Source organism: Sphaeramia orbicularis, chromosome 17 (genome assembly GCF_902148855.1).
Source record: "Sphaeramia orbicularis chromosome 17, fSphaOr1.1, whole genome shotgun sequence".
Taxonomy (NCBI): Eukaryota; Metazoa; Chordata; class Actinopteri; order Kurtiformes; family Apogonidae; genus Sphaeramia; species Sphaeramia orbicularis.
In genome coordinates, this window is record NC_043973.1 from 25,250,599 (window position 1) to 25,276,025 (window position 25,427).

Consider the following 25,427-nt stretch of genomic DNA (forward strand, 5'->3'; position numbering starts at 1 on the left):
CGAACCCAGCATACTGCATGTGCAGCTCTGGATGGTCAACAGTTTTTTTTTTTTTTTTTCTTTGAAATCCAATCCACTTTGACTAAACAGACAAGTCCTTAAAAAAACTGTGTGGTAAACTTTAAAGAGCACCAGGCTGTCAGTTGTGTTTTGAAGCCTCATATCTCTACAGTCCTCTTAAAGTAATGCAGATATTTTGTTGCTTATAAGAAGGTGACTGTGGAACACATAACTTTATCTCAAACCTTTGAATGTTTTTTTTTTTAATTATATTGAAGTGTGTGCTTCATTTTCAACATAATTTAAATCTATAGTGATAAAAACAATGGTTATGTAAATTACACTGTGACCCACAAAGTGTTAAATAACATTAGCCCAAGGGAGTAGGTTTGATTTTGACATTGGTGGGGACACAAAAGTGCTCGAAGGCAGTACTCTTGAAAGTTGATGTTTTTTTTGCATTTGCGATCATAATTTCACATCATGTAGAGCTGATCAAAGAAGCAAACAATCATAGTTAGAAAAAAAAATTCAGTAATTGACATGTTTAGAATGTATATGTTAATATCTAAAGAGAATACAAGAATTTAATGCATTCTGTAATGTTATTCTCACGACTAACATATCCATTATTATTTATACTCAACTGTGAATTTCCAGCCTCTCCTCCTCTACCTCCTCCTTCTTCTCCTCCTCTACCTCCTCCTTCTTCTTTACTGTTTGTCACCTAACAAAAATGTACTGATGCATGACATATGAACAGATTAGGGATACAGTGATTATAGAGTTCGATGGTACAGTTATTGTCTGAGCAAAAAAGGCTTTTACTTTCTATTATTACATGTAATTTATTCCCCAAAATATGGATAAAATCACATCTAGAATCACATTTACAACCTGAGGTTTTTATTGTATTTTCCCCACAAATTTTCTTTATTTGTGTTTTTTATACAGTTGCTCTCTTCCATAGAAATAATAAGTAAAAATAACTTTAAAAAATGTATCTGTTTGGTATTAAATATTGTCTTTTATTCAATATCTGTGTTGTTGAGCCTCTGCAGTTCTATACCCTTGAAGTAACTTGCACTTTGACTCCTAAAGAAGTGTCTTATGACCAGTTTTCTTTTCTTTGACATCCTTCAAATCCTAATGACCAAGCACACACGCATGGATGTGCACATGCAAACAAACACATGTACAAAAGTACATGTAAATGACACCACTGATATTCAAATCCGTCTAGCTAACATGACTCAGGCAAAACAAATGCCAAACATATTGAAAACTTGTGTTAGCGGTCCAACTAGCAGGTTCCTTTTACAAGTAGATGGAGTGACAGCAGGGACGGCCAATCACATGTAGGATAGCGAAACCAAAGAGCCAATCGGAGAGCAATATTTAGGTGAGAGGCAGGACTTCTAACAGAGACTGACTATTTGTGTGCCATAACCATTGACTAAACACTACGGACAGCGGTTGGATTGATAGTGAATACACAGTAGTGGATGGATATTGGTAGGGATGTGTCCCTAGCGTCCCTACCTAATTCTATGCCCCTGCATTAACCCTTTATTGGGCAAGTGACTATTTTCGGTAATTTCCTCAAACATTAAATATGGGGCCAATCCTGTGCCTCAGTAAGGTCCAGAAGCATGTAGGTTTTTAGAATCACTAAACAATGACTCAGAGAGATTTTATGGACATTTTAAAGCTGTAAATAGTGAACATGAGTGATTTTTGTCAGTTTATGACTTTATAACAGTTGTTTTATTGCATGTGTTTACTTTTTAGCAAGTGCTGCTCAAATGGTTTATGGTAAGAGGAGGGAGATGACGATGTCTAATAACACACTAAGGTTGCAATTTTGAATTCCAGAGTATTTCAATGAGTGCTCTATAAATGGTTAATTCACCTCTTCTCATAAAATGATTGTGCTAATGTGATTATTCTTGATAGATAAAGTGTAACTGGGATGCAGGATGTAATCATCGAAGGTGAGTAGTGATGGGTATAAACAGGAATAAAAAGAGGAATATACCTGAAAACAAAATTATTCCAACTTTTTGGGCAAGTGTCACTAGTCATTATAATACAAATTAAATAAACTTGCAGCATTGTACCCGTGGTGCCATTGTATGATAGCATGATAAGTAGAACTTTTCTGCCACCACTATCCATTAGTAAACTACCATTTAATCATGCATTGTGCAGGTAATAATTTGAGCCAACATGTGAGGCATGAAGGGAAGAGCATGTATTTGTTTGGCCTGTCAAGTATGGCTAAATTCATACAGCAGTAGTGAACTGCAGCCTTCACATTATAGCATCGTCTGCTAGCAGTAGAAATGTCATGAACGGCAGCATAACTACTTCTAAAAATGGAGTATGGCGGCAGGGATGAAGAATTCAAAGTAGAGAGAGGCTAAAATCGCCCAGCATACCTCACAACATCTGAATACAGATATAAAACTGTGCCTAGTAGATAGTCAGGTAATGTTTCTATTCATTTGGTGAGTTTGGCGGCGATCGGGCCTGTGAAGGCTGAGGAAAATCCATACAAACACCCTCCTGTGCTGTAACATCGATGGGACACAGAACGTGTATTGTATAGTAGGATACACTACAGCAAGAAGTAAAATGTGATATAATTAAAAGTTCAAAAATGAAGTGGCCTTCTATTGTCTAATCTATTGTTTTCTAACTTGCAGATGCAGCTGCATAAATGTATATTTTCATTACTATGCATGATAAGGGCTGACATTTAAGGAAAGCTGTGAGGTTACATTAAAAAACAATGCAAACTGTAATATTTTTTAAATGTTTGTTGTTTACAAAAATAAAATAAGACCAAAGTACCACTGAAAAGGCACATATTATTGATCATTTTGTGGTAAAAAGATCAAGTGGTAAAAAAATATAAAAACTTAAAGTGTTGTGACTTTCATTTTCTTCGTTCCCAGTTAAAACTATTAAACTGTGCATCACCGACAGCACATCCTATCTGACAAATATGAAAAAATGTCTCGACTCCTTCTGTAATTCCAATTTCCTTTTGGGACCACTACAACACCCGTCCCAGATAGCAGCATAAAAATCACCAATTTACCCCATAATTAATAATAGTTTTGAGATCTGTCAGATGTAAGATTCCTCAATTTATATTCCATTTGCAGACAATATTATGTGTCTGGAGGAAAAAGACTTCCATCTTCATCTACAGATTAAAGTTACAGCCTGTTATAAATATGGTCATGGTGGGACGTGGAAGTTTAATGGTTAAATTTGAATGTGCACTGCATTGTATCATTCAATGTTTGGTCGTAGATTATGGTGAATGTGCACTCTGGTACAGTATGATAACATCAGTGTTCCATCCCAGCATCCAAACACAAACACTTGAGTAATGGAGAGCCACAGCAGGGCATGGCATAATCGGCAACACTAGAAGCTCTGTGTACCCTCTGTGACACAGCTTTGTTTTTGAGTGCCCTCCATATTCAGATTAGTCAGTGCACTTGTATTTCCAAATCCAGCAACAATGCACCTGTGAAATGTACTGCTTTCCAGGCACATGGTTTGGATACTAATATGTTAATATAAGATGTTTTAACACAAGTGAAGCCCAATTGAATTAAAATATATACTGTTTAACTGGTGGAGATGCCTTATTAAAACCACTTGATTCATGGCTTATAGAGTTGGAGTCTGATATTAATAGGTGATCAGAATGTGCATGTTTTGACTTTAACTGGCAATAGTATTTATTTATTTATTTTTTCAGATATTCAGTATTTTTAACCCTGAGTGATTAAAAAAAAAACACAACATTTTTAGCAATGTGTTCTTCAATGTAAGGAGTATTATGGTCTCCACATTATTATAGCAGACAGAAAGACAACATGTTCTCCACAAAATATTTCTGGGTCAGAGCAATATTGCAGCAATGGTGCGAATCTTTATGTGCATTAGTTTCCATGACGGCATGATGCTAGTTTCCATGACATCCCGATGGCTTTGTTACATATGTGAATAAGATTTACAACTAAAGGGTATGTCATGATCAATAGCCTTTTATAGGCAACTGAAAACTACCTGAATCTTTTATTTTTAAGGGACAATTTTATGGAAATCAGCTGTTATGACTCAATAGGTGTTTTGATTTTCACAGTTACATTATTAGTTATTCTTCCTAGTTAAAATACACAAGTAAATGTATATGAAAAGGCTTTTATTTGAGTGAGCTCTTGAACCATGTGTATGTGAATCTTTATTCCAAACACTTCTTGTCAAAGGAAATTTCTCATGCTTTTTTTTTTTTTTCATTATATAACTATGTCTCCTGTGTGGTGTTACTCATTCAGCCACAGAAAGGGCATTTCTCACATTTGTCTTTTGTCCAAAAGGGGTTGCATTTGATGGCATCACTCTATAAAAAAAAAAAAAAAAGATCCCGTAAAGGTGGATGAGGTCAAAATCAAAAGTGTTAATTTGGATATAGCTCATCTTTAATGAGCTTGTACATGACATTGTTAAGCCGTCTTTGAATTACGTTGCTTTAGCACTACGCTGGCCATGTTCCTTTGTAATTTCTGTGTTGCAAGTGTGACGTGACTCCGAGAGATAGTGGTGGTTCCATTTGTGAGAAAATAACAGTAATTTAAACAGCACTCCTTCAGTCACCTCTACTTTTCTGTAGTGTTTCTCATTTCTTTTGGACCACAGCTGGGGGACTGACAGGATGGAATCAGAATGCAAATAAGGCCTTCAGCCCCCTCCAGCCTGTACCACAAGGATGTTACACACACATATACACAAACGATGGAATGAGAACAGGAAGTGCACAAATTCTCACACGCGGGTCTTCAGATCTGCAATTTTTTTTTTTTTTATGATGACTAAAATTGTTAATCTCCCCAAGGGATGTTGATGTGAGCATTAGTGAGAGACCCCTGGTGTGTGTACCTCCCACTCAGTCCTATTTTGTCCATCATGCTGTTGCTGGTTTTCACAGATTTTCATGTCAGTCAGGCAGCAGTTATAGACAGCTGGCAAGGGAGGATAAGAAAAAAAATATGCAGCAGAGGAAATATGTAAGGAACTAAGAATCAATGAACAGAAGGTGTACAGCTCAGTGTGAGGCCATTTAAGTCTAATTTGTGTTGTGTAATGTCGCGATATCAATTCGTTGTAGGCATCAAAGATGTCAGCTGGTGAAAAAAAATCAAAGAAAAAACAATATTTCTTCATTCCCATACAAAACAAAGGACTAAAATGTGATTCACACTGTTGTTTAAGCCTTAACCCTTTCATCCATAGTGGTCACTATAGTGGACAGTTATTCTCCAGCTGTTCTCTTGTATATTCATGGGTTTAGTTATTTTAATTCCATGTCCTCCTGAGATCCAGCAATGCATTTTTGTCCTCTGTAGGGGACTATAGTTTGACAGTTTTAATTAAAAAAAAAAAAGCTATTCATTACAAAGGACATTCCATTAAAAAATAAATAAATGAAAATAATTTAAAAATGTATCTGAAAAAACTTGCATTTTGCATTTTCCAATCAAGATGACTGTTTAATGTAAAAAAGCTAAAGATTTTCACTTTACTGGATCTCTAGAGAATATCAACTAACACAGTGGACGCTCTAGCATCATCTACACTGATATTCAGACCATCACTTTAACAGCTAATTTTGTCACACAAAAAGTGTTTTTTTTTATGTATTATCTCCATGAAATGAGTAAAAACTAGTATTAGAGTATGATAAAATGTGAGAAAACATCAGATTAGCTGCATTAAAAATGTTTTTATTTCATAGTTTTCACACAGTATATCACTTTATGATGATGGGTTTTAAAGTAATGTTCCAAATTGAGTCATCCCACTTTAACTTGGAGCATGATGTGTCTATATTGCATCATATCATCTACACACCCACAATATGTTCATCTGAGGTAGCATGGGCTGTTGGTGTTGCTGCCCCCTGATAAAACTGTGAGGTGCTGGGGGAATGTTTGCCAGTGAATCATGTATGAGGTTTTGGGAGGAAAAAGATCTGATTGCAGACTGCAAATACAGCCATATATTTGCTTTCAGAGTTGTGTCTTAAAAACAATGCTTCCTACTATTTTAACCCTTTCATGCATGAATTATGAGACCCTTAATCAAGATTTTTTTCCTGAGTGTTTTTATTCCTCTTTAGGCATGAAAAAAACATGCCTAAAGAAAATTTTCTTCTGAACCTATTTTTCATGGAGCTGCAAAAATGTCCACTCAGCTGGACACCATGCATTTAATTTTTGAAGCAAAGAAACATGTATTTACTGTTATACTGTGTGAAAACTATGAATTAAAAACATTTTTAATGCTTATTGTAGGTAATTCATTTATCAGACAGGGGTAGTTGTTTGTTTACTTGTTTTACTAGTTTGTCTGATAAATGAATTATCTACAAAAATTATATGTGGAAGACGGTATGACCCTTTACCTGACATTTTTAATGCTACTAATCTGAAGTTTTCTCACATTTTAACATGCTAATACCAGTCATTACTCACTTCATGGAAATAATATGCAAAAAAAAAGGTGTTTTTTTGACTAATTTTTAGGTGGTTTTGGGGTCATTTGGGGGTAATTTTTAGGTGGTTTTTGGGTAATTTTTGGGTGATTCTTAGGTGGGTTTTTAGGTGGTTTTTGGGTAATTGTTGGGTGGTTTTTGACTAATTTTTGGGTGGTTTTTGACTAATTTTTAGGTGGTTTTGGGGGTAATTTTTGGGTGGTTTTTAGGTGGTTTTTGGGTAATTTTTGGGCGATTTTTAGGTGGTTTGTTTGTTTGTTTTTGTTTTGTTTTGTTTTGTTTTTTTTTTTTACATGATTTTTAGGTGGTTTTTAGGTCATTTTTGGGTGGTTTTTAGGTGTTTTTTGAGTAATTTTTAGGTGGTTTTGGGGGTCATTTTTGGATGATTTTTAGGTGGTTTTTGGGTAATTTTTGGGTGTTTTTATTTATTTATTTATTTATTTTACATGACATTTAGGTGGTGTTTATGTGGTTTTTAGGTGTTTTTTAGGTAAATTTTTGGGTGGTTTTTAGGTGTTTTATGAGTAATTTTTAGGTGGTTTTGGGTGATTTTTAGGTGGTTTTTTTGAGTGATTTGTAGTTGGTTTTAGGGTCATTTTTGAATGAATTTGGTGATTTTTGAGTAGTAACTTATCATTTCTACATGAAAACAAAAAAACGACAACTTTTTTTTTTTTTTAAACAAACTTTTTAAATTACAGACTTACAACAATAACAATCACTTGATTTACACTTCAGCATATTACTCCAGATTAAGTTTATCAAGAAAAGCGTAGTTACATTAATGATCTGAATGTCAGTGTATGGGATGATGCATAAACGTCCACTGTGTTGGCTGATATGGAACTAAAACAATAAAACCCATGAATATACAAGAGAACAGCTGGAGAATAACTGTCCAATATAGTGACCACTATACATGAAAGGGTCAATAACATATTACCATAATGTTTATACTGTGTCACAGTGGAGGTTACGTCGGAAACACTGTGTAAAAGCCTAAAATAGGTCTATGGGTGTAATATTTTGGCTCTGTCATTTCATCACCTGTCCTGGACGCACTTTACATTCTGTGCAGCTCGTCGTGCGCTCCCTCGTGGACTTCCTTGGTCACTGTGTTCAGTTTCAGTAGAACACCGAAGCGTCCAGAGGCTGAATGGGAGTGTTGGATGCTCCGTCCGTTCTCCTGGCACCTGTTGCTGGCTTATGACTGTTCCACTGCGGTCTACAGAGGATTTACCGACCGCATCAGCATCATCCCCCCCCCCCTTCTCGCATCAGGACCATGTCGGAGGACCAAACTGATACTAACTCCAGTGGCTACTATTTTGACAATACTTCAACTAGGGTCCAGAGCAGCTTCGTTTTTTCTGGACCTGTGTTTGTCATTTTGATGGTGATGATGGTGACTTTGGTTGTTGTGATAGTTTTGGGTAACGCGTTGGTTATTTTAGCCTTTAAAGTGGATAAGAGTTTAAGAAGACAGTGCAATTATTACTTCCTGAATCTGGCTATATCAGATTTTCTTGTTGGTAAGTCGAATTTTGAGTACTTTCCAGAATAAAGTTGCTAAAAAAAAACAAAAAAAAACAAAAACGGAGGGAGGGGGGGCTATTGTGTTTAAAAGTACATATGAATTAGAATTTAAGTATGTTAATGATGGTTTAAAAAAATCATTTGTTCTTATTGAAGCTAATATTGGATTATATTTACAAAAAGCTGAATACCTTTTAATATTATTGATATTCATTACAATTACAATTTCTTTGTCTGTATATTAACCCTTTCATGCATACTGGTCACTACAGTGGACAGCTGTTCTACAACTGTTCTCTTGTATATTCATGGATTTTGTTGTTTTAATTCCATATCAGCCAACACAGTGGACACTTATGCATCATTCTATACACTGCAATTGATAACATTACTGTAATTTTGCTGTTCTTGATCAATCTGATCTGCAGTAACATGTTTGAGTGTAAATCAATTGCTTGGTGTTGTTATTAGACTATAATTAACAGTTTTGTTTTGTTTTTTGCATATTATCTCCATGAAGTGAGTAATGACTTCGTATTAGAGTATGTTAAAATGTGAGAAAACACCAGATAGCTGTATGAAAAATGATTGTTTTTTTTTTAATTCATATTTTTCACACAGTATGTCAGTAAATATGTTTCTTTGCTTCAAAAAGTACATGCATGGTGTCCAGCTGAGTGGACATTTTTGCAACTCCATGAACAATAGGTTCATAAAATTTTTTTCAATTGCATGTTTTTTTTTAATGCTTAGAGGAATAAAAATACTCAGAAAAAAAATCTTGATTAAGGCTCTTATAATTCATGCATGAAAGGGTTAATATCAACACATCAGTGTCTGCTTTTTGACTCCTTACACTTCAGGCAAGTAAAGACAGATTGTATGGATTAACATGCATTTGCAGTAGCTTGTGATCTGTTTCTAACTGTCTGTACATGCAGGGGCTTTCTGCATCCCAGTCTACATCCCCTACATCCTCACAGGCAGATGGACTCTTGGCCGAGGATTGTGTAAGCTGTGGCTGGTCATGGACTACTTGCTTTGCTCTGCCTCCGTCTTCAGCATCGTCCTCATCAGCTACGACCGCTTCCTGTCAGTCACTAGAGCAGTGAGTTGGAACACATGTGCCTCACATCTGTAATGCATATAATATATATAATGTAATGCAACCTTAGGATTGTGTGGAGTAAAACACAAAACACTGTCTATGACTAAAAAGAAAGAATCCCATGAGAACTGGTGTTCATTCGTACACCGGACATCATTTTAACCTTAATTTTGCAGTCTTGTGGTTTGGTGCTCAGTTACTGACTGGTGAGTCTTCCAGGTCATTGGTAGGGCTAAAGCCACCTTATTCTCCCAAATGTGCCCATCTGCAGAGGTTAATCATTCCTGACCCATTCAGGCCCAGTGCCACCCCTAATTATAGCTGTATCCCCTGATGAAGATAAAAAAAAGTCACATTCTGACTTCTGGAAAGACTTGGCTCTATGAAAATACACAGAAACAACAGCTGACTGTTAAAAAGCTTTTCAGAACATTAAGGTTTTTGTTTACATAAATTAACCTTTAGTCCAAGCTGGATCAGAATTTCAGGTGTCCACCCCAGCAGCTCTCCACTATGTTTTTCTTGCACATTACAGCATGATTCATTTTCATTTTTCTTTTTTCCACACTGTCTGTTAGCATTTAGCACACTTTTCCGAAAAGTCACGGCTGTCATTCTCAGTGAACTGGGTGTATTAGCTAACTGACTGTATCCTGTACTCATGTGTGTGTTAACTCAGAGGTGAGACGAGGCTGGGCATAGAAGACAAAGAGAGTGTTCTGTTTCCTTTCACAAGCAAACACTTATCATCAGAGCAATGAATACAAATAACACCAGAGAGAGAGAGAACCTCTTCTTTAATTAGCTAGCTTTGATCATAGAGATCCTCCTCTGTGCCATGGTCCTTCCAACCTGGAGAGATCAATCATAGCAGAAACAGGCCACCGGCAAGACAAGCAGCATTTTCCTAAAAGCATTTCTCTCTGAACATTGAAAGACAAAGGATCGTCAGCAGTCACAGGCCAAAGTTTGTCTCTGAAAAGATGGAGTCAGATAAATGCATACATCTGGCTGTTAGATCACATTTCAGTATATTGAAAATACCACCTGCACATTACTAGGGACGGTTTCATGTTACTGATAGATGAGATTACATCCATCTGATTAAATAAACCTGTCAGAATTGGCAAATGAGGACATTTGATTCTTTCATCTGCAGTTGCATATAAGAGATTTTACCACAAACATTATAAAGATTAAAAAAAAAAAAAAAAAAACATGGCGGAAACATTTGTTGACTTTGAAAACAAGCTGCAGTAATTTGTTGTCACAGAGAACAGCAGATTTATAGCGACTAGAGTAAAAAATAAAGGCTGTTCACCAAATGGAAATGTAGACAGGGACATTGAAAGTGACACTAAATCAGAAAAGAGGTCATGAGAGGTGCAATGTAGACTTAAGCACAATGACATTTTAGTACCGCATGCTGATTGAGTATGGAAAAATCAAATAGAGCTCCACTGTTATGCATTGAATGAAATATTCTATAATGTCACTCTTGGTTAAGTACAAATTCTCTTTGTTCTTCTTGTTCTCTTTGTTATTCTTTCAGTGGTAAAATTTTACTCACCTTTTTCAGAGTATTTAATTAGATTTTTATATATCTTTATTTACGCGGGACAGTGCACGTTAATGGACACATTTATACATCCCATTTGAGTATAAACATGTAAACATGCTGGAGTTAAGTGCTAATTTTCATCCACAGTCCCCACTTAATAAATAATGTATTTGTATTTTCTGGGTCTATAAGTCATTTCAGAGGTAACATCTTCTGCTCAAACACCCATTTTGTGCAATAAGCTCCAGTATTACAGACATAGTGACCTTATGTACAGTGCATCATGTTTAGGCTGAGCATTACTTTTACTTGTCAATAATCAGAGGTAACATCTTCTGCTCAAACACCCATTTTATGCAATACGCTCTATTACATACGTAGTGACCTTATGTACAGTGCACATTAATGCACACATTTTTACATTCCATTTCAGTATAAACATGTAAATATGCTCGAGTTAGCATCAGTGCAAATTTTTAATCCACGATCCCCACTTAATAAATAATGTATTTGTACTTTCTGGGTCTATAAGTCATTTCAGAGGTAACATCTGCTCAAACACCCATTTTATGCAATAAGCTCTAGTATTACAGACGTAGTGACCTTATGTACAGTGCATCATGTTTAGGCTGAGCTTTACTTTTACTTGTCAATAATCGCTGACTGCCATGTTGCCCTTACTGATAAAAGTACTGTGCGATATCTTCTGATCATTTTATTTCCATATTTTAAATCAGTGGTAGAATGTAAGAGTTTAATAGAATTGGACTGAGTGTTCTCTGACAGTGTTACTCAGAAACAACCCACAGGACATAGATTGTAGTCGATAAGTTTTCTGATTTTTGCTTATGTTTACTGCAGGTGAGTTACCGTGCCAGACAGAGCAAGACTCATGAAGCTATAATCAAGATGATTGCTGTCTGGGTGCTAGCCTTTGTCCTGTATGGTCCGGCCATCATATTCTGGGAGCTGGTAGTGGGCAGGAGTCGCGTGCCGAAGGATGAGTGCTTTGCTGAGTTCTATTACTCTTGGTACTTCCTGCTGAGTGCCTCCATGCTGGAGTTTTTCTCTCCTTTCATCTCAGTGGCTTTCTTCAATCTCAGCATTTACCTCAACATACGCAGAAGGAGGCTCCACAGCAGGGATGCACAGCTCCACCTTCAGCTGAACGAACCTGCCTCTGCCCAGGGGGAAGGTATCCCCTTGCCTCACAACTCTGGGAGTGGGATGAAACTGGCTGTAAGAGGCTCTATACACTCTCAAACCTCCTCTCCTAGTTTGGGTAAACTAGATCCCTCAACCAGCAGGGTTGCCCAGCCTAGCCGTCTGTCCAGGGATAAGAAAATTGCTAAGTCCCTGGCGATCATAGTGTGTGTGTTTGCCATCTGCTGGGCACCGTACACCCTACTGATGATCATCCGTGCTGCCTGCAGAGGGCGGTGCATCCAGCATCACTGGTACGAGGTCACCTTCTGGCTCCTGTGGCTCAACTCTGCTATTAACCCGTTCCTGTACCCTCTGTGCCACAGTACCTTCCGCAGGGCCTTTAGCAAGATCCTGTGCCCAAAGCGACACACTACTCCCCCATCATCTGTGCTCCGTGCTGGCCAGTGACAAGCGGATGCCCATGGAGCGATGGGAGTGAACACTGTGCCAAATCAGTGGATGGAAGTATTCAAAATATGACCCGTAAATTCCACAGTTTGAGCAGTTGAATATGAACCTAGAAGTAGACCGTAATTACTAGTTCTCATTTGTGGATTTCAGTGTTTGAATGTTTAAGGTTAGTTTTGAATAGTAAATGTGGTTTAATGTCACTTCATTGTGTTCACATCTAAAGGGCATAGGCACACAAATAACTCTTTAAAAACAGAGTCTATAAAGAAAGCTTTTATAATAATTGATAGAATAAAACATTAAGACATGTTTACCAGTGCCCTTTTGCCTTTTGTGTGGGAGAAGAAAAGAAAAAGGATTATGGTATTTACAGCAGAACATAATAAACCATTGTGTTTTTTTGTACTTTATCAGATCCTTATATTGCAGAAAATCCAAATTTGCAGAAAGATCCAAATTAAGTGCCAAACAGATTACACAGCAATTACTTGGTTATGTTCTCCAGTTGTTTATGCTACTCAATGTATATCTTGGAATTATATTTTATATTATAGGTTTCTATAAATGCGTTGCCCACACTGTGACTTGCTGCAGCTGATGTATTACAAGATCACTATCACCCTCTGCTGTTGGAAAGCTTATTACATTTATATTTCACAAGCACAGTGATGAAAGGCTAAGTGCAATTATGAATAATTCTATATAAAATGGAATATTGTTTGACTAATGTCATAAAGTTAAACATATATATGTTTCTCTTTTTGGAGCACATTGTTATTCAGTATATTACAGAACTAACACTGTGGTGTTATTTTCTTCCAAGTCAGTATATATTATCTCTCACTAGTCATTTTTGTTGTGTAAATTGTTATATGTTTTTGTATTTGACTTCAATGACATAACTTAAATGTTTACAAAAATGCCATTTTACTGTGAACAGCAGGTGTATGTTTGTCAATGTGCCACTAGATGTCACCATTACCCTTTACAGCTTTCTGCGTGGACAGCACTTGAGCAATAAGCTCCGATCCTTCATAAACAGATGAGTCGTTATGGAGTCGAATAACTATTTTACATTATTGTGTGTATTCTTTCTTTAATTTCCAAGAAATTTCAAACAATGTTTTTGCACCCCCATTCTGCAGGGCGGAGTCATAATGGACAAATGCAACCAATAACTGATAGGTTTCCAAATAGAGATGGTGCTGCCTTTAGATCTGCTCACATCAATCCTTTTACTATCACACAGAGACTGGTATTTGCAAAACTTGACCAGTTCCAGTATGTTCTATGCTTTTGTAAATGTAAAATGTTGTTCTTGAGTGCTCATTTGTAACTGAGGTATAAGTGTAGAGGTCAAAATGTTGTCTTCTTGGCTTGGTGCAAATTACTTGTGTGGCATTTAAAAAAAATAATCACTCATTGTGTTTATTTATTTAAATTTAGGATTTTCACTATAAACACATATCTGCATTTGGCTGAGTATCTGTATGAAATAAAGTGCATATAAGTGAACTTTGTGCTGCATTGTAAATGTAAATGGCTACAGTGTCCCCTGTAGCTGCTGTCTACCTGATGGCTAATTGGGTCAGTGTAAAGTGCTGCGTGTCTTTTGTTTGATGTGCAGACAAAATGCTGAGAGTGCAATTCCATATTTGTATTGTCCAGATAGGTTTATTTTTTGATAGATTAAATGAGTCCTTTCCAGATGTAGACTTATTAGACCTGTAATTACGCCATCATGTTTGATAGTAGGGTTATATTTGCAGGTGCCTGGGTCTCACAGGGGACTTACATTGCTCAAATTGTTGCTGTTGCTCGTGTGCACATCTGGGGCCCTGGTCAGGTGCTGGGAATAAGGGCACAGCTGCAGGGAACAGTCCTCTGCCCCCCCCCTCATCCCATCCCACCTCCCCTCCCTCTCTGCTGCTGGCTTGGTGGGGGGACAGAGGCACACTTCTGACCAGAGGGATGCAAACACATTTCCCTTGGGATAACAGAACTGCATTTATCAGCAGAATGGCCAGCCTGGGTTTACTCCCTGTGTATCTAAACGCGACAGCACGAGCCGTATCATTGTGAGGAGGGCCTACACTGTGTGTGGTTATATTAGAGGGAGTACTGCTATTGATTTTGTTGATAGATTGAAATGTCTTGCCATGTGTGCCAAACCGATTGGCTACTGACTGAGACAACAGAGCGAATGTATTGGTAATCATGCCAGTTTAAATGGGTCTAGGAGGAGTAGCACCATGAAAAATACAGATTAGAGACATTAATCCGGTGTACAAACAAAATTGAATGTTCGTGTCTCTTTCTTTTTAACCCTATTCCTTGCGTCTATATGTGAGTGTGTTTACGAGGGGTGGGATGTCTGTGACCCCAAGCAATGTATCTAAAATCTGTAACCTTAAATGGAGCGCACCTGTGCCCCTTAAGTTTATAGAGCCCAATTAGCAGAGACTCAGTCAGTGATCAGAGGGGAAACAGGGCCTATATAACTCCCCCACGAGAATATCTGAATAGCTTTCACAATGACTTAATACTGATGTCTGTTTTAAAATGAAACAACTGTAATGGCTATGAGAAAGAACACAAAACAACCCTAAGCAACTTCACATACCAACATCTCTTTTGTTTTTTGCAACAAAGCAGTAGCTGATGTGCTAAACTTGTGCTACTTCAGAATAAGGCTTCAACAGAAAAGTACCCAGCTGACACAAACTACAGCTTTTTAGTTTGCAGATACAGGTCAAAACTGCATGACCTCTTTTGAAGTTGCAGGATCACTTTATGTACATTTGCTCCCGCGTAGGCTGTTCATTTTCTCAGCTAAACTAAATGTAAACCACAGTTAATATTTCATGAGAGATGCACTCAAACAGAAAAACACTATTTCTGCTTGATTCTTGCCTTTTCAGTTCTTCCGTTTTCCCTCTGCTTTTTCCTGCAGTGTACTTCCTGACTAGAGATTAAATAATTCCATTGGAATCCTCTTAGGATGGGTTCCCAGCACTTGGCAATTAAACAATTACATTTAATCAGCATGGGGCGACGCTTCAAGTCACCCTCATTTCAGACGTTGATTAAAAGCAATTCTGCAGTGGTTATTGCCGTCGACTTTCGAAACTGTGGTTCACTTAGGTTTACTGCATCTGTGGGGTCAGGTTGGATAGCAATATGGCAGGTTCAGTGGTGGTCAAGAGCTGTATCTGCCTCTGGTGGGTAAAACAGTAATGACAGAAGTCATGGCAGACCTTATATTGTCAAAGCTAGTTAGATTACTTAGAGACATTTTGACCCTACAGCAAAGAAGACACGACGAACAATGGAGAGGAGTGGGGCGTTACGTTACACATGTGGGATTTTTGTGCGAGCATTCACAATTTGTACATTGCATCCGATGGTGGATGGTGGATGTGCAGCTATCTTTTTGCATCTGCATTTAAGTGCATTTGCCTTGAATGAAATGCACCTTGACATATACAATTTCATCATACCATGCAATAACATCTCCCTCTGTGATGGCAAACAAGCTGAAAGAGGGCACAGGGGGAGGGGGCTTTTGTGTGAGTTCTAGTTGACATTATGCTTGAGTGAAATAGTGCTATGTGGCGTAGTGTTAGGGAGGACTATAGTCTTCCCGGTACAACACAGATGAATTGTGATGGATACCCGGCCCCCTCTTGTGAAACCCAGGTGCCCCTGTTTCATAAGGCACCCCACTGGCTCTCCAGCCCTCTTAATTAGCAGCTTCCGTCAGCTGGCACCCAGGCCTTCAAGCACCAGTCACTGGCCTCTGTGGCTGAAACAATCCAGTTCACTCCCAGTCTTCAGATTTTCTTACCGACAAATACCAGAGCAGACTGACTGTGACGCATGAAGGCGTTTGCAAACCTGTAACTGTGTGAATATCTCGGTATTGAGATCGGATGCGTATTGGCTGGAGGAGAAAACATTGTTCAGTGTGTCGTGCCTTGTGCTTATTAGATGGACCCGAAGCCACGACTTGTAGACAGACACAGTATCAGCTGCAGGAATGGTGTATCTAGACATTGATGATTTTTATATGATGAAGTCAAATATAGATAAAAGATTTTACCAGCACAGGAATGCAGCCTTTTTCCCTGTGCAGTATCATGGCAACGTTGTAACAATAGTCTGTTCTAATGACATTCCCCTAGTAACTTCTTGCCTCCACGAATCTCAGGGGGAAAGTGCTACAAAAAGTGATAATTACATGAAATATACATAGAGAATAAAGGGAGCATGTTTACATAACCATGCCCATAAATATCTGACTGAGAAGACATTGTTCTCCGACTCCTTTTAAGCTGATCTCCCAGGGATGCCATTTTAATGACATGATGGTTTAAAGAGATGCTGCTCCATCTCGTTCCATATTTAATTAACTTTTGCTTTTTTGATGCGGAGGAAAAAACAGAATAAAGAAAGCGTGATAGAGACAAACACACGATAGCGAGAAGACAATAACAAATAGCTGGGAGAACAGAGAGGGAGGCAGGGGGAACATGAGCAGAGACCTTGTCATGCTTTTGTGAGCTGTTTACAATACAAGAGATGCAAGTGAAAAGAAGGGCTAGAAGAGAAAGAATAAGAAAGACTGACATGGGTGAGAGACAGCGATAGCGAAGGATGAGGCACAGGGAACGAATGAATGGGAAGTCCAAAATTAAAAAGAAAGTGATAATGTAAGTAAAAGGAAAATAGATGAGAAAAGTGATGGAACGCTGGGAGAATGAGGCTGTTGTCATCCCATGGGGCACTATTATGGAGCAGTTTTAGTTCATCACCAATAAGAGCAAAATAAACACAAAACTGACAGGATGAAGCAAAGTGTTTAAGCCCAGTCCCCCCTAAATAAGCCCCAAAATAAAATTTAAAAAAAGCCAAAATGCTGAAAAAGAAGACATTAAACCAAAAATGGAAGCCTTTATTTCTTATTCTAATATGGCCTCTTTCCCCACATTCTTCAAAGCTTGCATGCATCAGCATTTTACCTGCCATGTGTTCATTAAATATGTGGCAGATGTCAGCGAGACAAGATTTCACATCAATGACAGTGTGTCCGTGCTGTATTTATCATTGTGAAGCCGAGTCAAGTCAAGTTAATTGTATTTATATAGCACTAAACACATTTGTGAACTGTACAGACTGTAAACTGTACAGAGTATCAAACACTGAGACATTGTAAATAGTGTAGAAATCCGAGCTAACATTTCTGCATATGTGGTCACATGCACCCGGAGCCCTGAAACACTGGGGCTTGGTTTCAGCGGGCACAATAAACTCAAATCATTTAACTAATGAATTCATGCTCTGGCACTAAGATACAAGGGAGTCAGCTCGAAATTCAGTGTTCCCATCACTCTCTCAGGCAGTGTGTTTTCCATTTTTACTGTCAGCTGTATACAGTGTACACTGCATTATTGATACTTTCTTCCCCATTCTCCACTCTTGTTAGGCTCTTCCCTTGTCCTCGTCTCATCTTACCGGCCACATTGGCTGTGGAGCCATGAGAGTTGCAGTGAATTTGACCCCCACATGGTCTATATTTTATTGCTTGGTGTTTAATGCATTTTTGAAAATCCTCCCCCACCTGTCCAAAAAAGAAAAAAAAAGAATTTTGTCTATTTTCTGTCTCGGTGAGGCAGAGGGAGATGACTGGAGGGGAATACTCACCTTCAGCTCTCCTGGTTCAGGAGACAGGGGGGATCATTAGGAGGGGCAATAGAGGAGGGGAGGGTGTGAATTTGTTTGTTTATCTATAGGAGTGTGAGCCCATCACAGAGTGTCCACCGTCCCCTGTGACTCTGAAGTGGATTAGAAAACTGCTGCACGGATGAAAGTTGCACCTTCTCTGATTGAATAAACTTACAATAAAAGTAGCATTTAATATTGCATTTATTTAAAGGTTACAGTGTGTATCTCTGTAGTTTAAGTCACATACCTGTTATCTTCAATGCATCTATTATACACTCATTTGCACAAGAAATGTATTCAAAGAAAACATTCCCATAAAGAGAGTAGATTTTTACCAGATAAACATCCCATTGTTACTCTTTAAGTACACAACACGCCAACTTACACTGCCTTTGTTTTCACTTCATAAACACTGGCAGGGCTACATAGTGAGGTTGAGGCGTCCATTTTGCTGACACAGTTCTGAAGTGAAAAGATGGCTCTCTGGATGTAGAGTGCCGGTGTGAGAGATTGGGTTACCCCAGACACTCCCAGCGGATCTCCCAGCCAAATGGATCTGGATCTCACGCTTGGGCGCACATATTGAATGCCATAAGAGGTCTCTGAGGTCTCCTTCAGTGGGAGGAATGTGTAGCCTAACAATGTGGAGTTTTCACCAAACTAAATTTGCACCAAAGAGGAGCGATAGCAAGGACACTAGAACACAAGGGACAAGCAGTGAATGCATACTTATATTTATGCTGGTTGTTCACACCGGATAAAATAGCAGATTTTTCACATTCTGGATAGCAACACCCCACACAGGTATGACACACGGGCTCTCATAATTCTTTAATAAAGCCTTAACATGCAATGCTATTTTTCCTCCAGAGAACTATGGGTATTAGGCTGTCAAATAAAACCAAAATGCCATTTCACACACATCCCAGATAAGAACAATGGCATTTTAGCTACTCCCAAACATCTGGCCTGACTGGCCAGTTTTGCTGAGGACTGGCCAAGCTCTTAGCAGCACTGAGTGCCACTGGAACAGAAGCGACGACACCTCAGAGGATCAGCAAGGCTAACTTATCTCTGAACAAGCCATCTATTCTGCTGCTTTCTGATGGAAGAATACTTGGGGGGCTGTGTAATTATATTGCTTTAAATGAACCCCTGAGAACGCCCCTGCCGAAGCGCCCACAAAGTCTCACACTTGGGCGAGTGTCAGAAACACAACACTCGTGTATGCACTCATGTGTTTAGCTGTGTGTGTGCTTTTTTGCTGCTTAGGCTGGCGTTTAAAGGGAGGCGCACTGGTTCTGATACGCCTCACAAGTGAATTTAATTAAATCATAAATATGAGCTGGAGGCCGCCACCCAATTTAATGTAATGGATGATGTGGGCCAGTCCATCTCTGGCAAAGCAAAGTTCTGGACCCGTTCAAATGCCCTTGAAGCTTATTAAAAGTGCCTGGCACAGGGAGATGCTAGCAAAGTTGTTTAATGGATGCCCAGCTTGCATTTAGTATGACAGTTAATGTTGGGCCGTACCATCTCTGATGAGGATGAGGGGTTCCAGCTTCATTGTGGAAGTCTGTCACTATAAGGGGCCCTGTCCAATCTTCATCTGATTCTCATTAAAGTAAAGCAATAAAGACTAATAGATGACAGATGATATGCACATCTGATGTCATGCTTGAAATATGAAAATTCTACAACACAATTTTCAGAAAGCCATAGTAAGAAGATGGATTAAAAATACTATATGTGGTTATTTTAAGTGAATAATGAGCTTAAATATAATCATCCACAGAGATGAACTCAATATATGTTTAATCTGAGTATTTGTATACATTTATACAGTGTATAATAAAGCATGCATGTTTTCTATATAAGTGCCTAAGTACATTATCTGTCATATAAGGTTAAATAAAACTCCTTTTACATTTGTTTTTCACAGTATAACCTAGTTCCAGTGATCTGAGACACAGCTCTGAGGCTTCTCAAAACAAAACTGAAAGCTTCAACAAATGTTTTGCCGCTCATGTGTCATCGTTGATGAATCATTTGCTGAGACAGACAGATGTTGTTGCATGGGTTTTGTCCCATTCGGCAAAGGCAGAGGACTCTATTCCTTGGTCCCCCGGAGTGCTGGAGGCTCCCTAAATAGACCTAGCACAAGGGTGTGTAGAATGGGACCGCACAGGGTGATGGGTAATGGAGTCATTAATAACACAGACCTCCCTTAAGATGCTCAGATGTTCGTTAGTGAGAGCCACAAGGGAGTGAGGAAAAATAGGATGCAATCTGATACAATGAAGAAAAGCAGAGTAAGCTTTTGATGATTATTGCGTTTATGCTGTCATAGGTCTTGTCTGATGGGTTAATTGCGCACACACGCACACTCGCAGCCATTAACATACAGATAAACACATGCTGTTGAGATGCAGATAATAAATGGACGGTGAAGCTGTTTCTTCATACTGTTTTTAATATTTTCATCACATGTGCAACACAAAAAAACGAGGTCTGCGAAATACAGAACTCCATATTTGTACAATACATTTTAATAACATTGGAGATAACTGTCCTTTTGCGGCAGGAGATGGTGATTTCCTGTAAACTGTGTACGAACAATTCTCAATGAAAATGTCAAAACATTAAAGTTTCATACAAAAGTGCATCTCAGGTTCAATGAATGCAAAACATTTACATAACAGAATGATTTTAAGTTTTGTATGATGCCACAATGGCTTCCAGCTTGAGCAGAGAGCAATGGGACACAGTAAAGAAACAAGAGGAGTACTTGGGCACTCTCCAGGAGAGCCAGGGACAGTTTTATAACTACGGTATATGCCAGACTGAAATTGTGTTCAGTCTTCATGACCCCAAATCCAAATGGATTTACTCCCCCCATTGAAAAAGAAAAGTTGAAATAACAAAACATAAAAAAAAAAAAAAAAAATTCCAGTAATCTCCAGGCTTCAACGAGCAGTAAACATTAACAACAGAAATGTACAGGTTGAGTCAGTGGGCTTGAGATTTCCCCATGCTCTGAGAGCCACATGGGAGCTTCACGCCTCTGTTCACGAGCCAACCAGAGGAACTAGCCTTTTCCAAATCTGTGTCACTGCGTTTGCATATATCAGCATCCTGTCCTGTTTTTCTGTTCTCTGTGTTGTTTTTTTTCTTTTCTTTTTTTTTCCCCCCTCTCGTCTGAACTCCAGTGCAGGCAGTGCAGATTAGTCGCACCACTGTTCTCAGCTGGTCCTCTGGCAGCCTTGTTATGGACACACAGACAGGATCTCAGCCTATGCTGGTGTATCAAGCCTCCTACCCCATAATGATTGACCATGTCAGGATACAGAGTGACATACTGCGCAGTAGGACTGGTGCTGATGAAAAGAGTCCTCCTGACAACACTTGCTGGTTCCTACAGCTTCCTATACTCTCAGTGGCACCCTGTTTCTCCTTTACACGACTGGTTGAGTCCCATCTGGTCTGATTGACAATGTCATTGATCTTTTTTTCCCTCCTTCTCTTTTTAGGACAAACATTTTGTACTGTACATTGGCAAATACTGTATAAGATTGCGATATAACTGTAGTTAAGCAACACATGAAGAATTCTATGTACAAAGAAGTTGGCTTTTTCTTTATTTTGAAATAATGGTTAGTAAAGAACGGAGAGGGTTCTTTTATCTGGTTTCCCCCCTCTTCTTTTCTTTTCTTTGCTTTTTTTCCTTGCTGTGGCGTGGTTCCTTGCGGTGGAGCTGAATCGAAAGTTCAGTGCAAGACAGTCAGTGGGAAACTGCACCGACGATAATTGGTGGTCAGACATTATTCTCACTGTCATGTGATTCTTGTTCTTGGCCACGGCACTGATCTTTGCCATGTTAGCTGCTGTGCTGAGTCAACGTGTGGTTCTGCAAGGACACAAACACAAAGAGAGGAAACATTACAATCACACATTTTACAGATGTATCTTTCAGCTCTTTCTATTATTAAAGAGACTTTCTTTATTCTTTCATACCAAGGCTGCACGCGTATTCCTCACATCTTTCTTTTTCAGATTATATGATTTGCAAGTGTTGTTGACATTTGAAAATCATCATTAATAGACTTGGATTTGCAAATCCAATTAACTGCACAGAAGTCAAATCTGTGTGTAGATCAATAGCAACCGGCTTTGGGATTAAGCATAGTGTCGATGTTCTCATACAACGACACACGACCACTGACAGACAACATCCCATTCCTCAGAAATCCTATCAAAGAGTATCCATGGAAACAAATCTATAACAAGGCACTGACACACCTGATGGAATATCATCCTTGGAGTCTTGTTTATGCATGTGCCTACACGTATTGAATGTACTATAAACATAGATTATAAAAAAACATATAATTCTTTAGATGCAGGTGAGTTTATTGATGATCCTCTATACTTCAGTAAAAACTGTATCCAGCACAATTCAGCACATAACAGGATATAAACTGACAACATCACTCTGTTTTTGCTGTATCTCTCAAATTTATGCAGGCACACACACAGACCATTGAGAGTGGTTGTAGTGGGGCAGCTGTGCCAGGTTCTTTAAAGGGAGTGTGGACCAGGGGGTGTGTAACTGGTGTCCCTGGTGGGCTGAATCCAGGTCATCTTTTGAAGTGACTGCTAATCCCTTTAATGCAAACTACATGCCCCACTTGCTGCGCTCTGTTTAAAACACGGCCTTGGACTCTCTAAACTGGCATGGACTAGACACACCTGTCACACTGTCATCAGCACGCATGCATGCACAAGCACAAGTACACTCACCTCACACACACTCACACACACACTACTTCATCCTATGAATAGGAGCATAATTAAGTAAACAAGTGCTCCAAATGTCAGATTTCCTGCTTAACTTTTGTTTTTCATATAAAAGCATGAAAAGGCGATCTAAAATGATTACTGCAGCCTCAGTCAGAAGGTTTACCGAAGCAGTCACCTTCAGTCTTGTTGGTACAGAATCCCTCAGGCAGTGCTAGGAGATAACTATTACCCCCCTTGCATTCATTCCTTCCCTCTTTACCCTTTCAGCTGCCTCCATATAAAGCGTTTAAACACCTCGACAGCTTTCCTTTCAGCTAGGGCGATTACTTCCCGACAGGTGGGGTAATAAGCTGTTTGACGGGGAGCAGGAGTGTGACCCCTGTAAGGGTTAGTGTGGCTCGCCTGGGCCCTGCTCTCCCTTTTTTAAAGAGGCGGCCCCGGACAGCTCCTCTGCTTCCCTTTCTCCTCTCTTGCTGAAATAAAGCTCCTTTAAGTGAGTCTGGGAGGAGACTCCCAACGGGACGCTCTCTCCCCACCTCACCTCCTCTCCCCCTCACCCTCACACTCCACCAACCCCTACCCCCCGGTGAAGACATCCTTGGCGTTGCTGAGGAGGGACAGGAGCACGGCAACCTTATTAATGAATGCGGCCCATTACCCGTCAGCCTGGCTCCTCGGCGACTCCCAGAAGCCCCTGCAGTACGTGACTTCAAATGGCAGGATATTGACACGGGGAGAGCAAAGCGGCTAAGACTAAGTGTATGTGTGTGTATGTGGAAAAGAGAGAAACAGAGAGAGAAAATTTGTGCTCAACTGAGTGTGCATGCCTTTGTGTGAGTGTGCCAGTGCGTCTAGGTGTGTGTGTGTGTGTGTGTCTGTGGACCCCAAAGGAACGTAGCTCCTTGGATATAATGTAGGGCTCGTAACAGCTATTAGAGGGGAAAATAACCCCTCTGGGGAATGGCTCCCCCCTCTGCATGTCCCAGCTATGTCTGACACACTGCATTCTACCTTTTCCTTAAACATGCCAGGAGTTTTCTCACTGAGGGCTTTCTCAAGGACGGTGTTAAACGACTTCAGTGGCTGTGGCAGCCATGCAGACTAAAGGGAAATAGAGGAAAAGATGGGGAAAAAACATTAAAAGAAAATGAAACTGATACCTTTATCTCTGTGGATACTGAACTCCGCAGAGTAGCAATAAACTGTTCTGTGTATGAGAATGGGAGTGTCGAAGGGATGGAGAGGGGAGGGAGTGTGGAAATTTACTCTCCAATCTTCATCCTTGTCAAGTTCTACAAAGTACCTTTGCCCTAGTGTTGGATAAGTTAAATACTTACAACACACACACGTGAAAAGCAGATGTAGAACATACAACAATCCACACCTAACAGAGGAAAATGTCCAGTTCTCTGACAAAGGGGGATGCCACTAATGGTGTCACACCAGAATCAGTGCAATTTAGGATTAGATGCCCTCCATTAAGCCTTTTAGCTCTCATCTCAACCCCCACCTCCAATACTATCCTATTCCCCCTGAAACTCTACCATTCCCCTTATCATCCATTTCCTTCCATTCTATCCAACCCTTAATCTCCTCCTCGATCCTTTCAACCACCTGCTGGCTACACAGGCCTGCTGCAGGGCCCAGTTACCAGCAGTGTTCAGGTAAACCATAGCAGTCAATTCTCCACTAAATTAAATTTTGCTCTGATCAATAATGTGCACCCGCTTTTCCCTTATGAAGACTGGCTGCATTTGCTCAGAGCGAGCCTCTTCCTCCTCTTCTGTTCTCTCACCAGCTCTGTGCCACTGCTAAACCACCTCTTTCATCTGATTACATCACCCTACTGCAACGCCCTCAGGGGTAGTGGAAGAGGAGGGAGAACACCCGGCAGGGGTCTTGTGTACCCATGCAAACAGGTGCAACATGTCTTAGGAATTTAACACTGCAGCAGAGAGGGGAGGATGAGAAAAAATGGGGAATGATTGGGGAAGAGCAGAGAGCGGGAAAGTGCAAGTAGGCTGGGGAGTTGATTTATTAACTAATCATTCTTTATGTCGTTCCCCATTGCTCTGGCCTCCATCGATAGGCTAGCACCCGGTCTCCAGTGAGGCAACAGAGGTGCATCTCTTACATCAGCTCTGCAGAGGAAGACCAGTGGACTAACAGACACATTCTCTCTTTCATCTGATCTTTCTGTATTAAAGACAGTCTTCACATTGTCCAACATCACAGAGAGGAGCTGTAAAGCCTAATCGCAATGCTAACAATGTTTGATTGGTCTTATGTTAATATCTGCAGAGCACATGTTAAGCACATTGTGTCTGCACTTCTACCTGATGTTATCCAGCATGTAACATTAAACCCAGGATTTATCGAGCAGTTAGAGAGCTGAGTGTGCAATAATGACTTTTTAAGCTTTGGCCTTTTCGAGGCCCCACAAACATGAAGAGCTCTGAGCACATTGCAGCGATTAGTTCTGTAGGGATGACCACCTCGCCCAA

At 39.5% G+C, this 25,427-nt stretch overlaps 2 protein-coding genes and 1 long non-coding RNA gene across 6 annotated transcripts in view; 1 reads left to right on the forward strand and 2 right to left on the reverse strand.

Annotated features, from left to right (window-relative positions):
• Positions 1-1,359: 1,359 nt before the first annotated feature.
• LOC115437609 (uncharacterized) lies at positions 1,360-12,308 on the reverse strand. The gene is made up of 3 exons (XR_003937952.1): positions 12,298-12,308; positions 10,928-10,935; positions 1,360-1,428 (listed from the first exon to the last, which is right to left on the reverse strand). It is a non-coding gene; the product is annotated as an uncharacterized LOC115437609 (long non-coding RNA).
• LOC115437608 (histamine H3 receptor) lies at positions 7,645-13,089 on the forward strand. Its single transcript, XM_030160894.1, has 3 exons — positions 7,645-8,109; positions 9,055-9,221; positions 11,644-13,089. Exons 1-3 carry the CDS (start codon positions 7,863-7,865, stop codon positions 12,394-12,396), a joined length of 1,167 nt encoding a protein of 388 aa, XP_030016754.1. The 5' UTR covers positions 7,645-7,862; the 3' UTR covers positions 12,397-13,089.
• Positions 13,090-20,576: 7,487 nt separating this feature from the next.
• The window catches only part of znf521 (zinc finger protein 521), a 90,614-nt gene continuing 85,763 nt past the window's right edge, over positions 20,577-25,427 (reverse strand). For all 4 annotated transcript variants that reach the window (XM_030160779.1, XM_030160781.1, XM_030160782.1 and 1 more), the window contains one exon: positions 20,577-22,030. In XM_030160779.1, the coding sequence (XP_030016639.1) occupies positions 22,001-22,030 (30 nt within the window). In that variant the 3' untranslated portion in view covers positions 20,577-22,000. The remainder of the gene's footprint in view (positions 22,031-25,427) is intronic.

Excerpts from the sequence above, each read along its gene's own strand:
- LOC115437608 (XM_030160894.1), top strand. The coding sequence starts at position 7,863 with ATGTCGGAGGACCAAACTGATACTAACTCCAGTGGCTACTATTTTGAC. Across the intron at positions 8,110-9,054 it reads TATATCAGATTTTCTTGTTG|GGGCTTTCTGCATCCCAGTC; the intron begins GTAAGTCGAATT and ends CTGTACATGCAG. Across the intron at positions 9,222-11,643 it reads TCCTGTCAGTCACTAGAGCA|GTGAGTTACCGTGCCAGACA; the intron begins GTGAGTTGGAAC and ends TGTTTACTGCAG.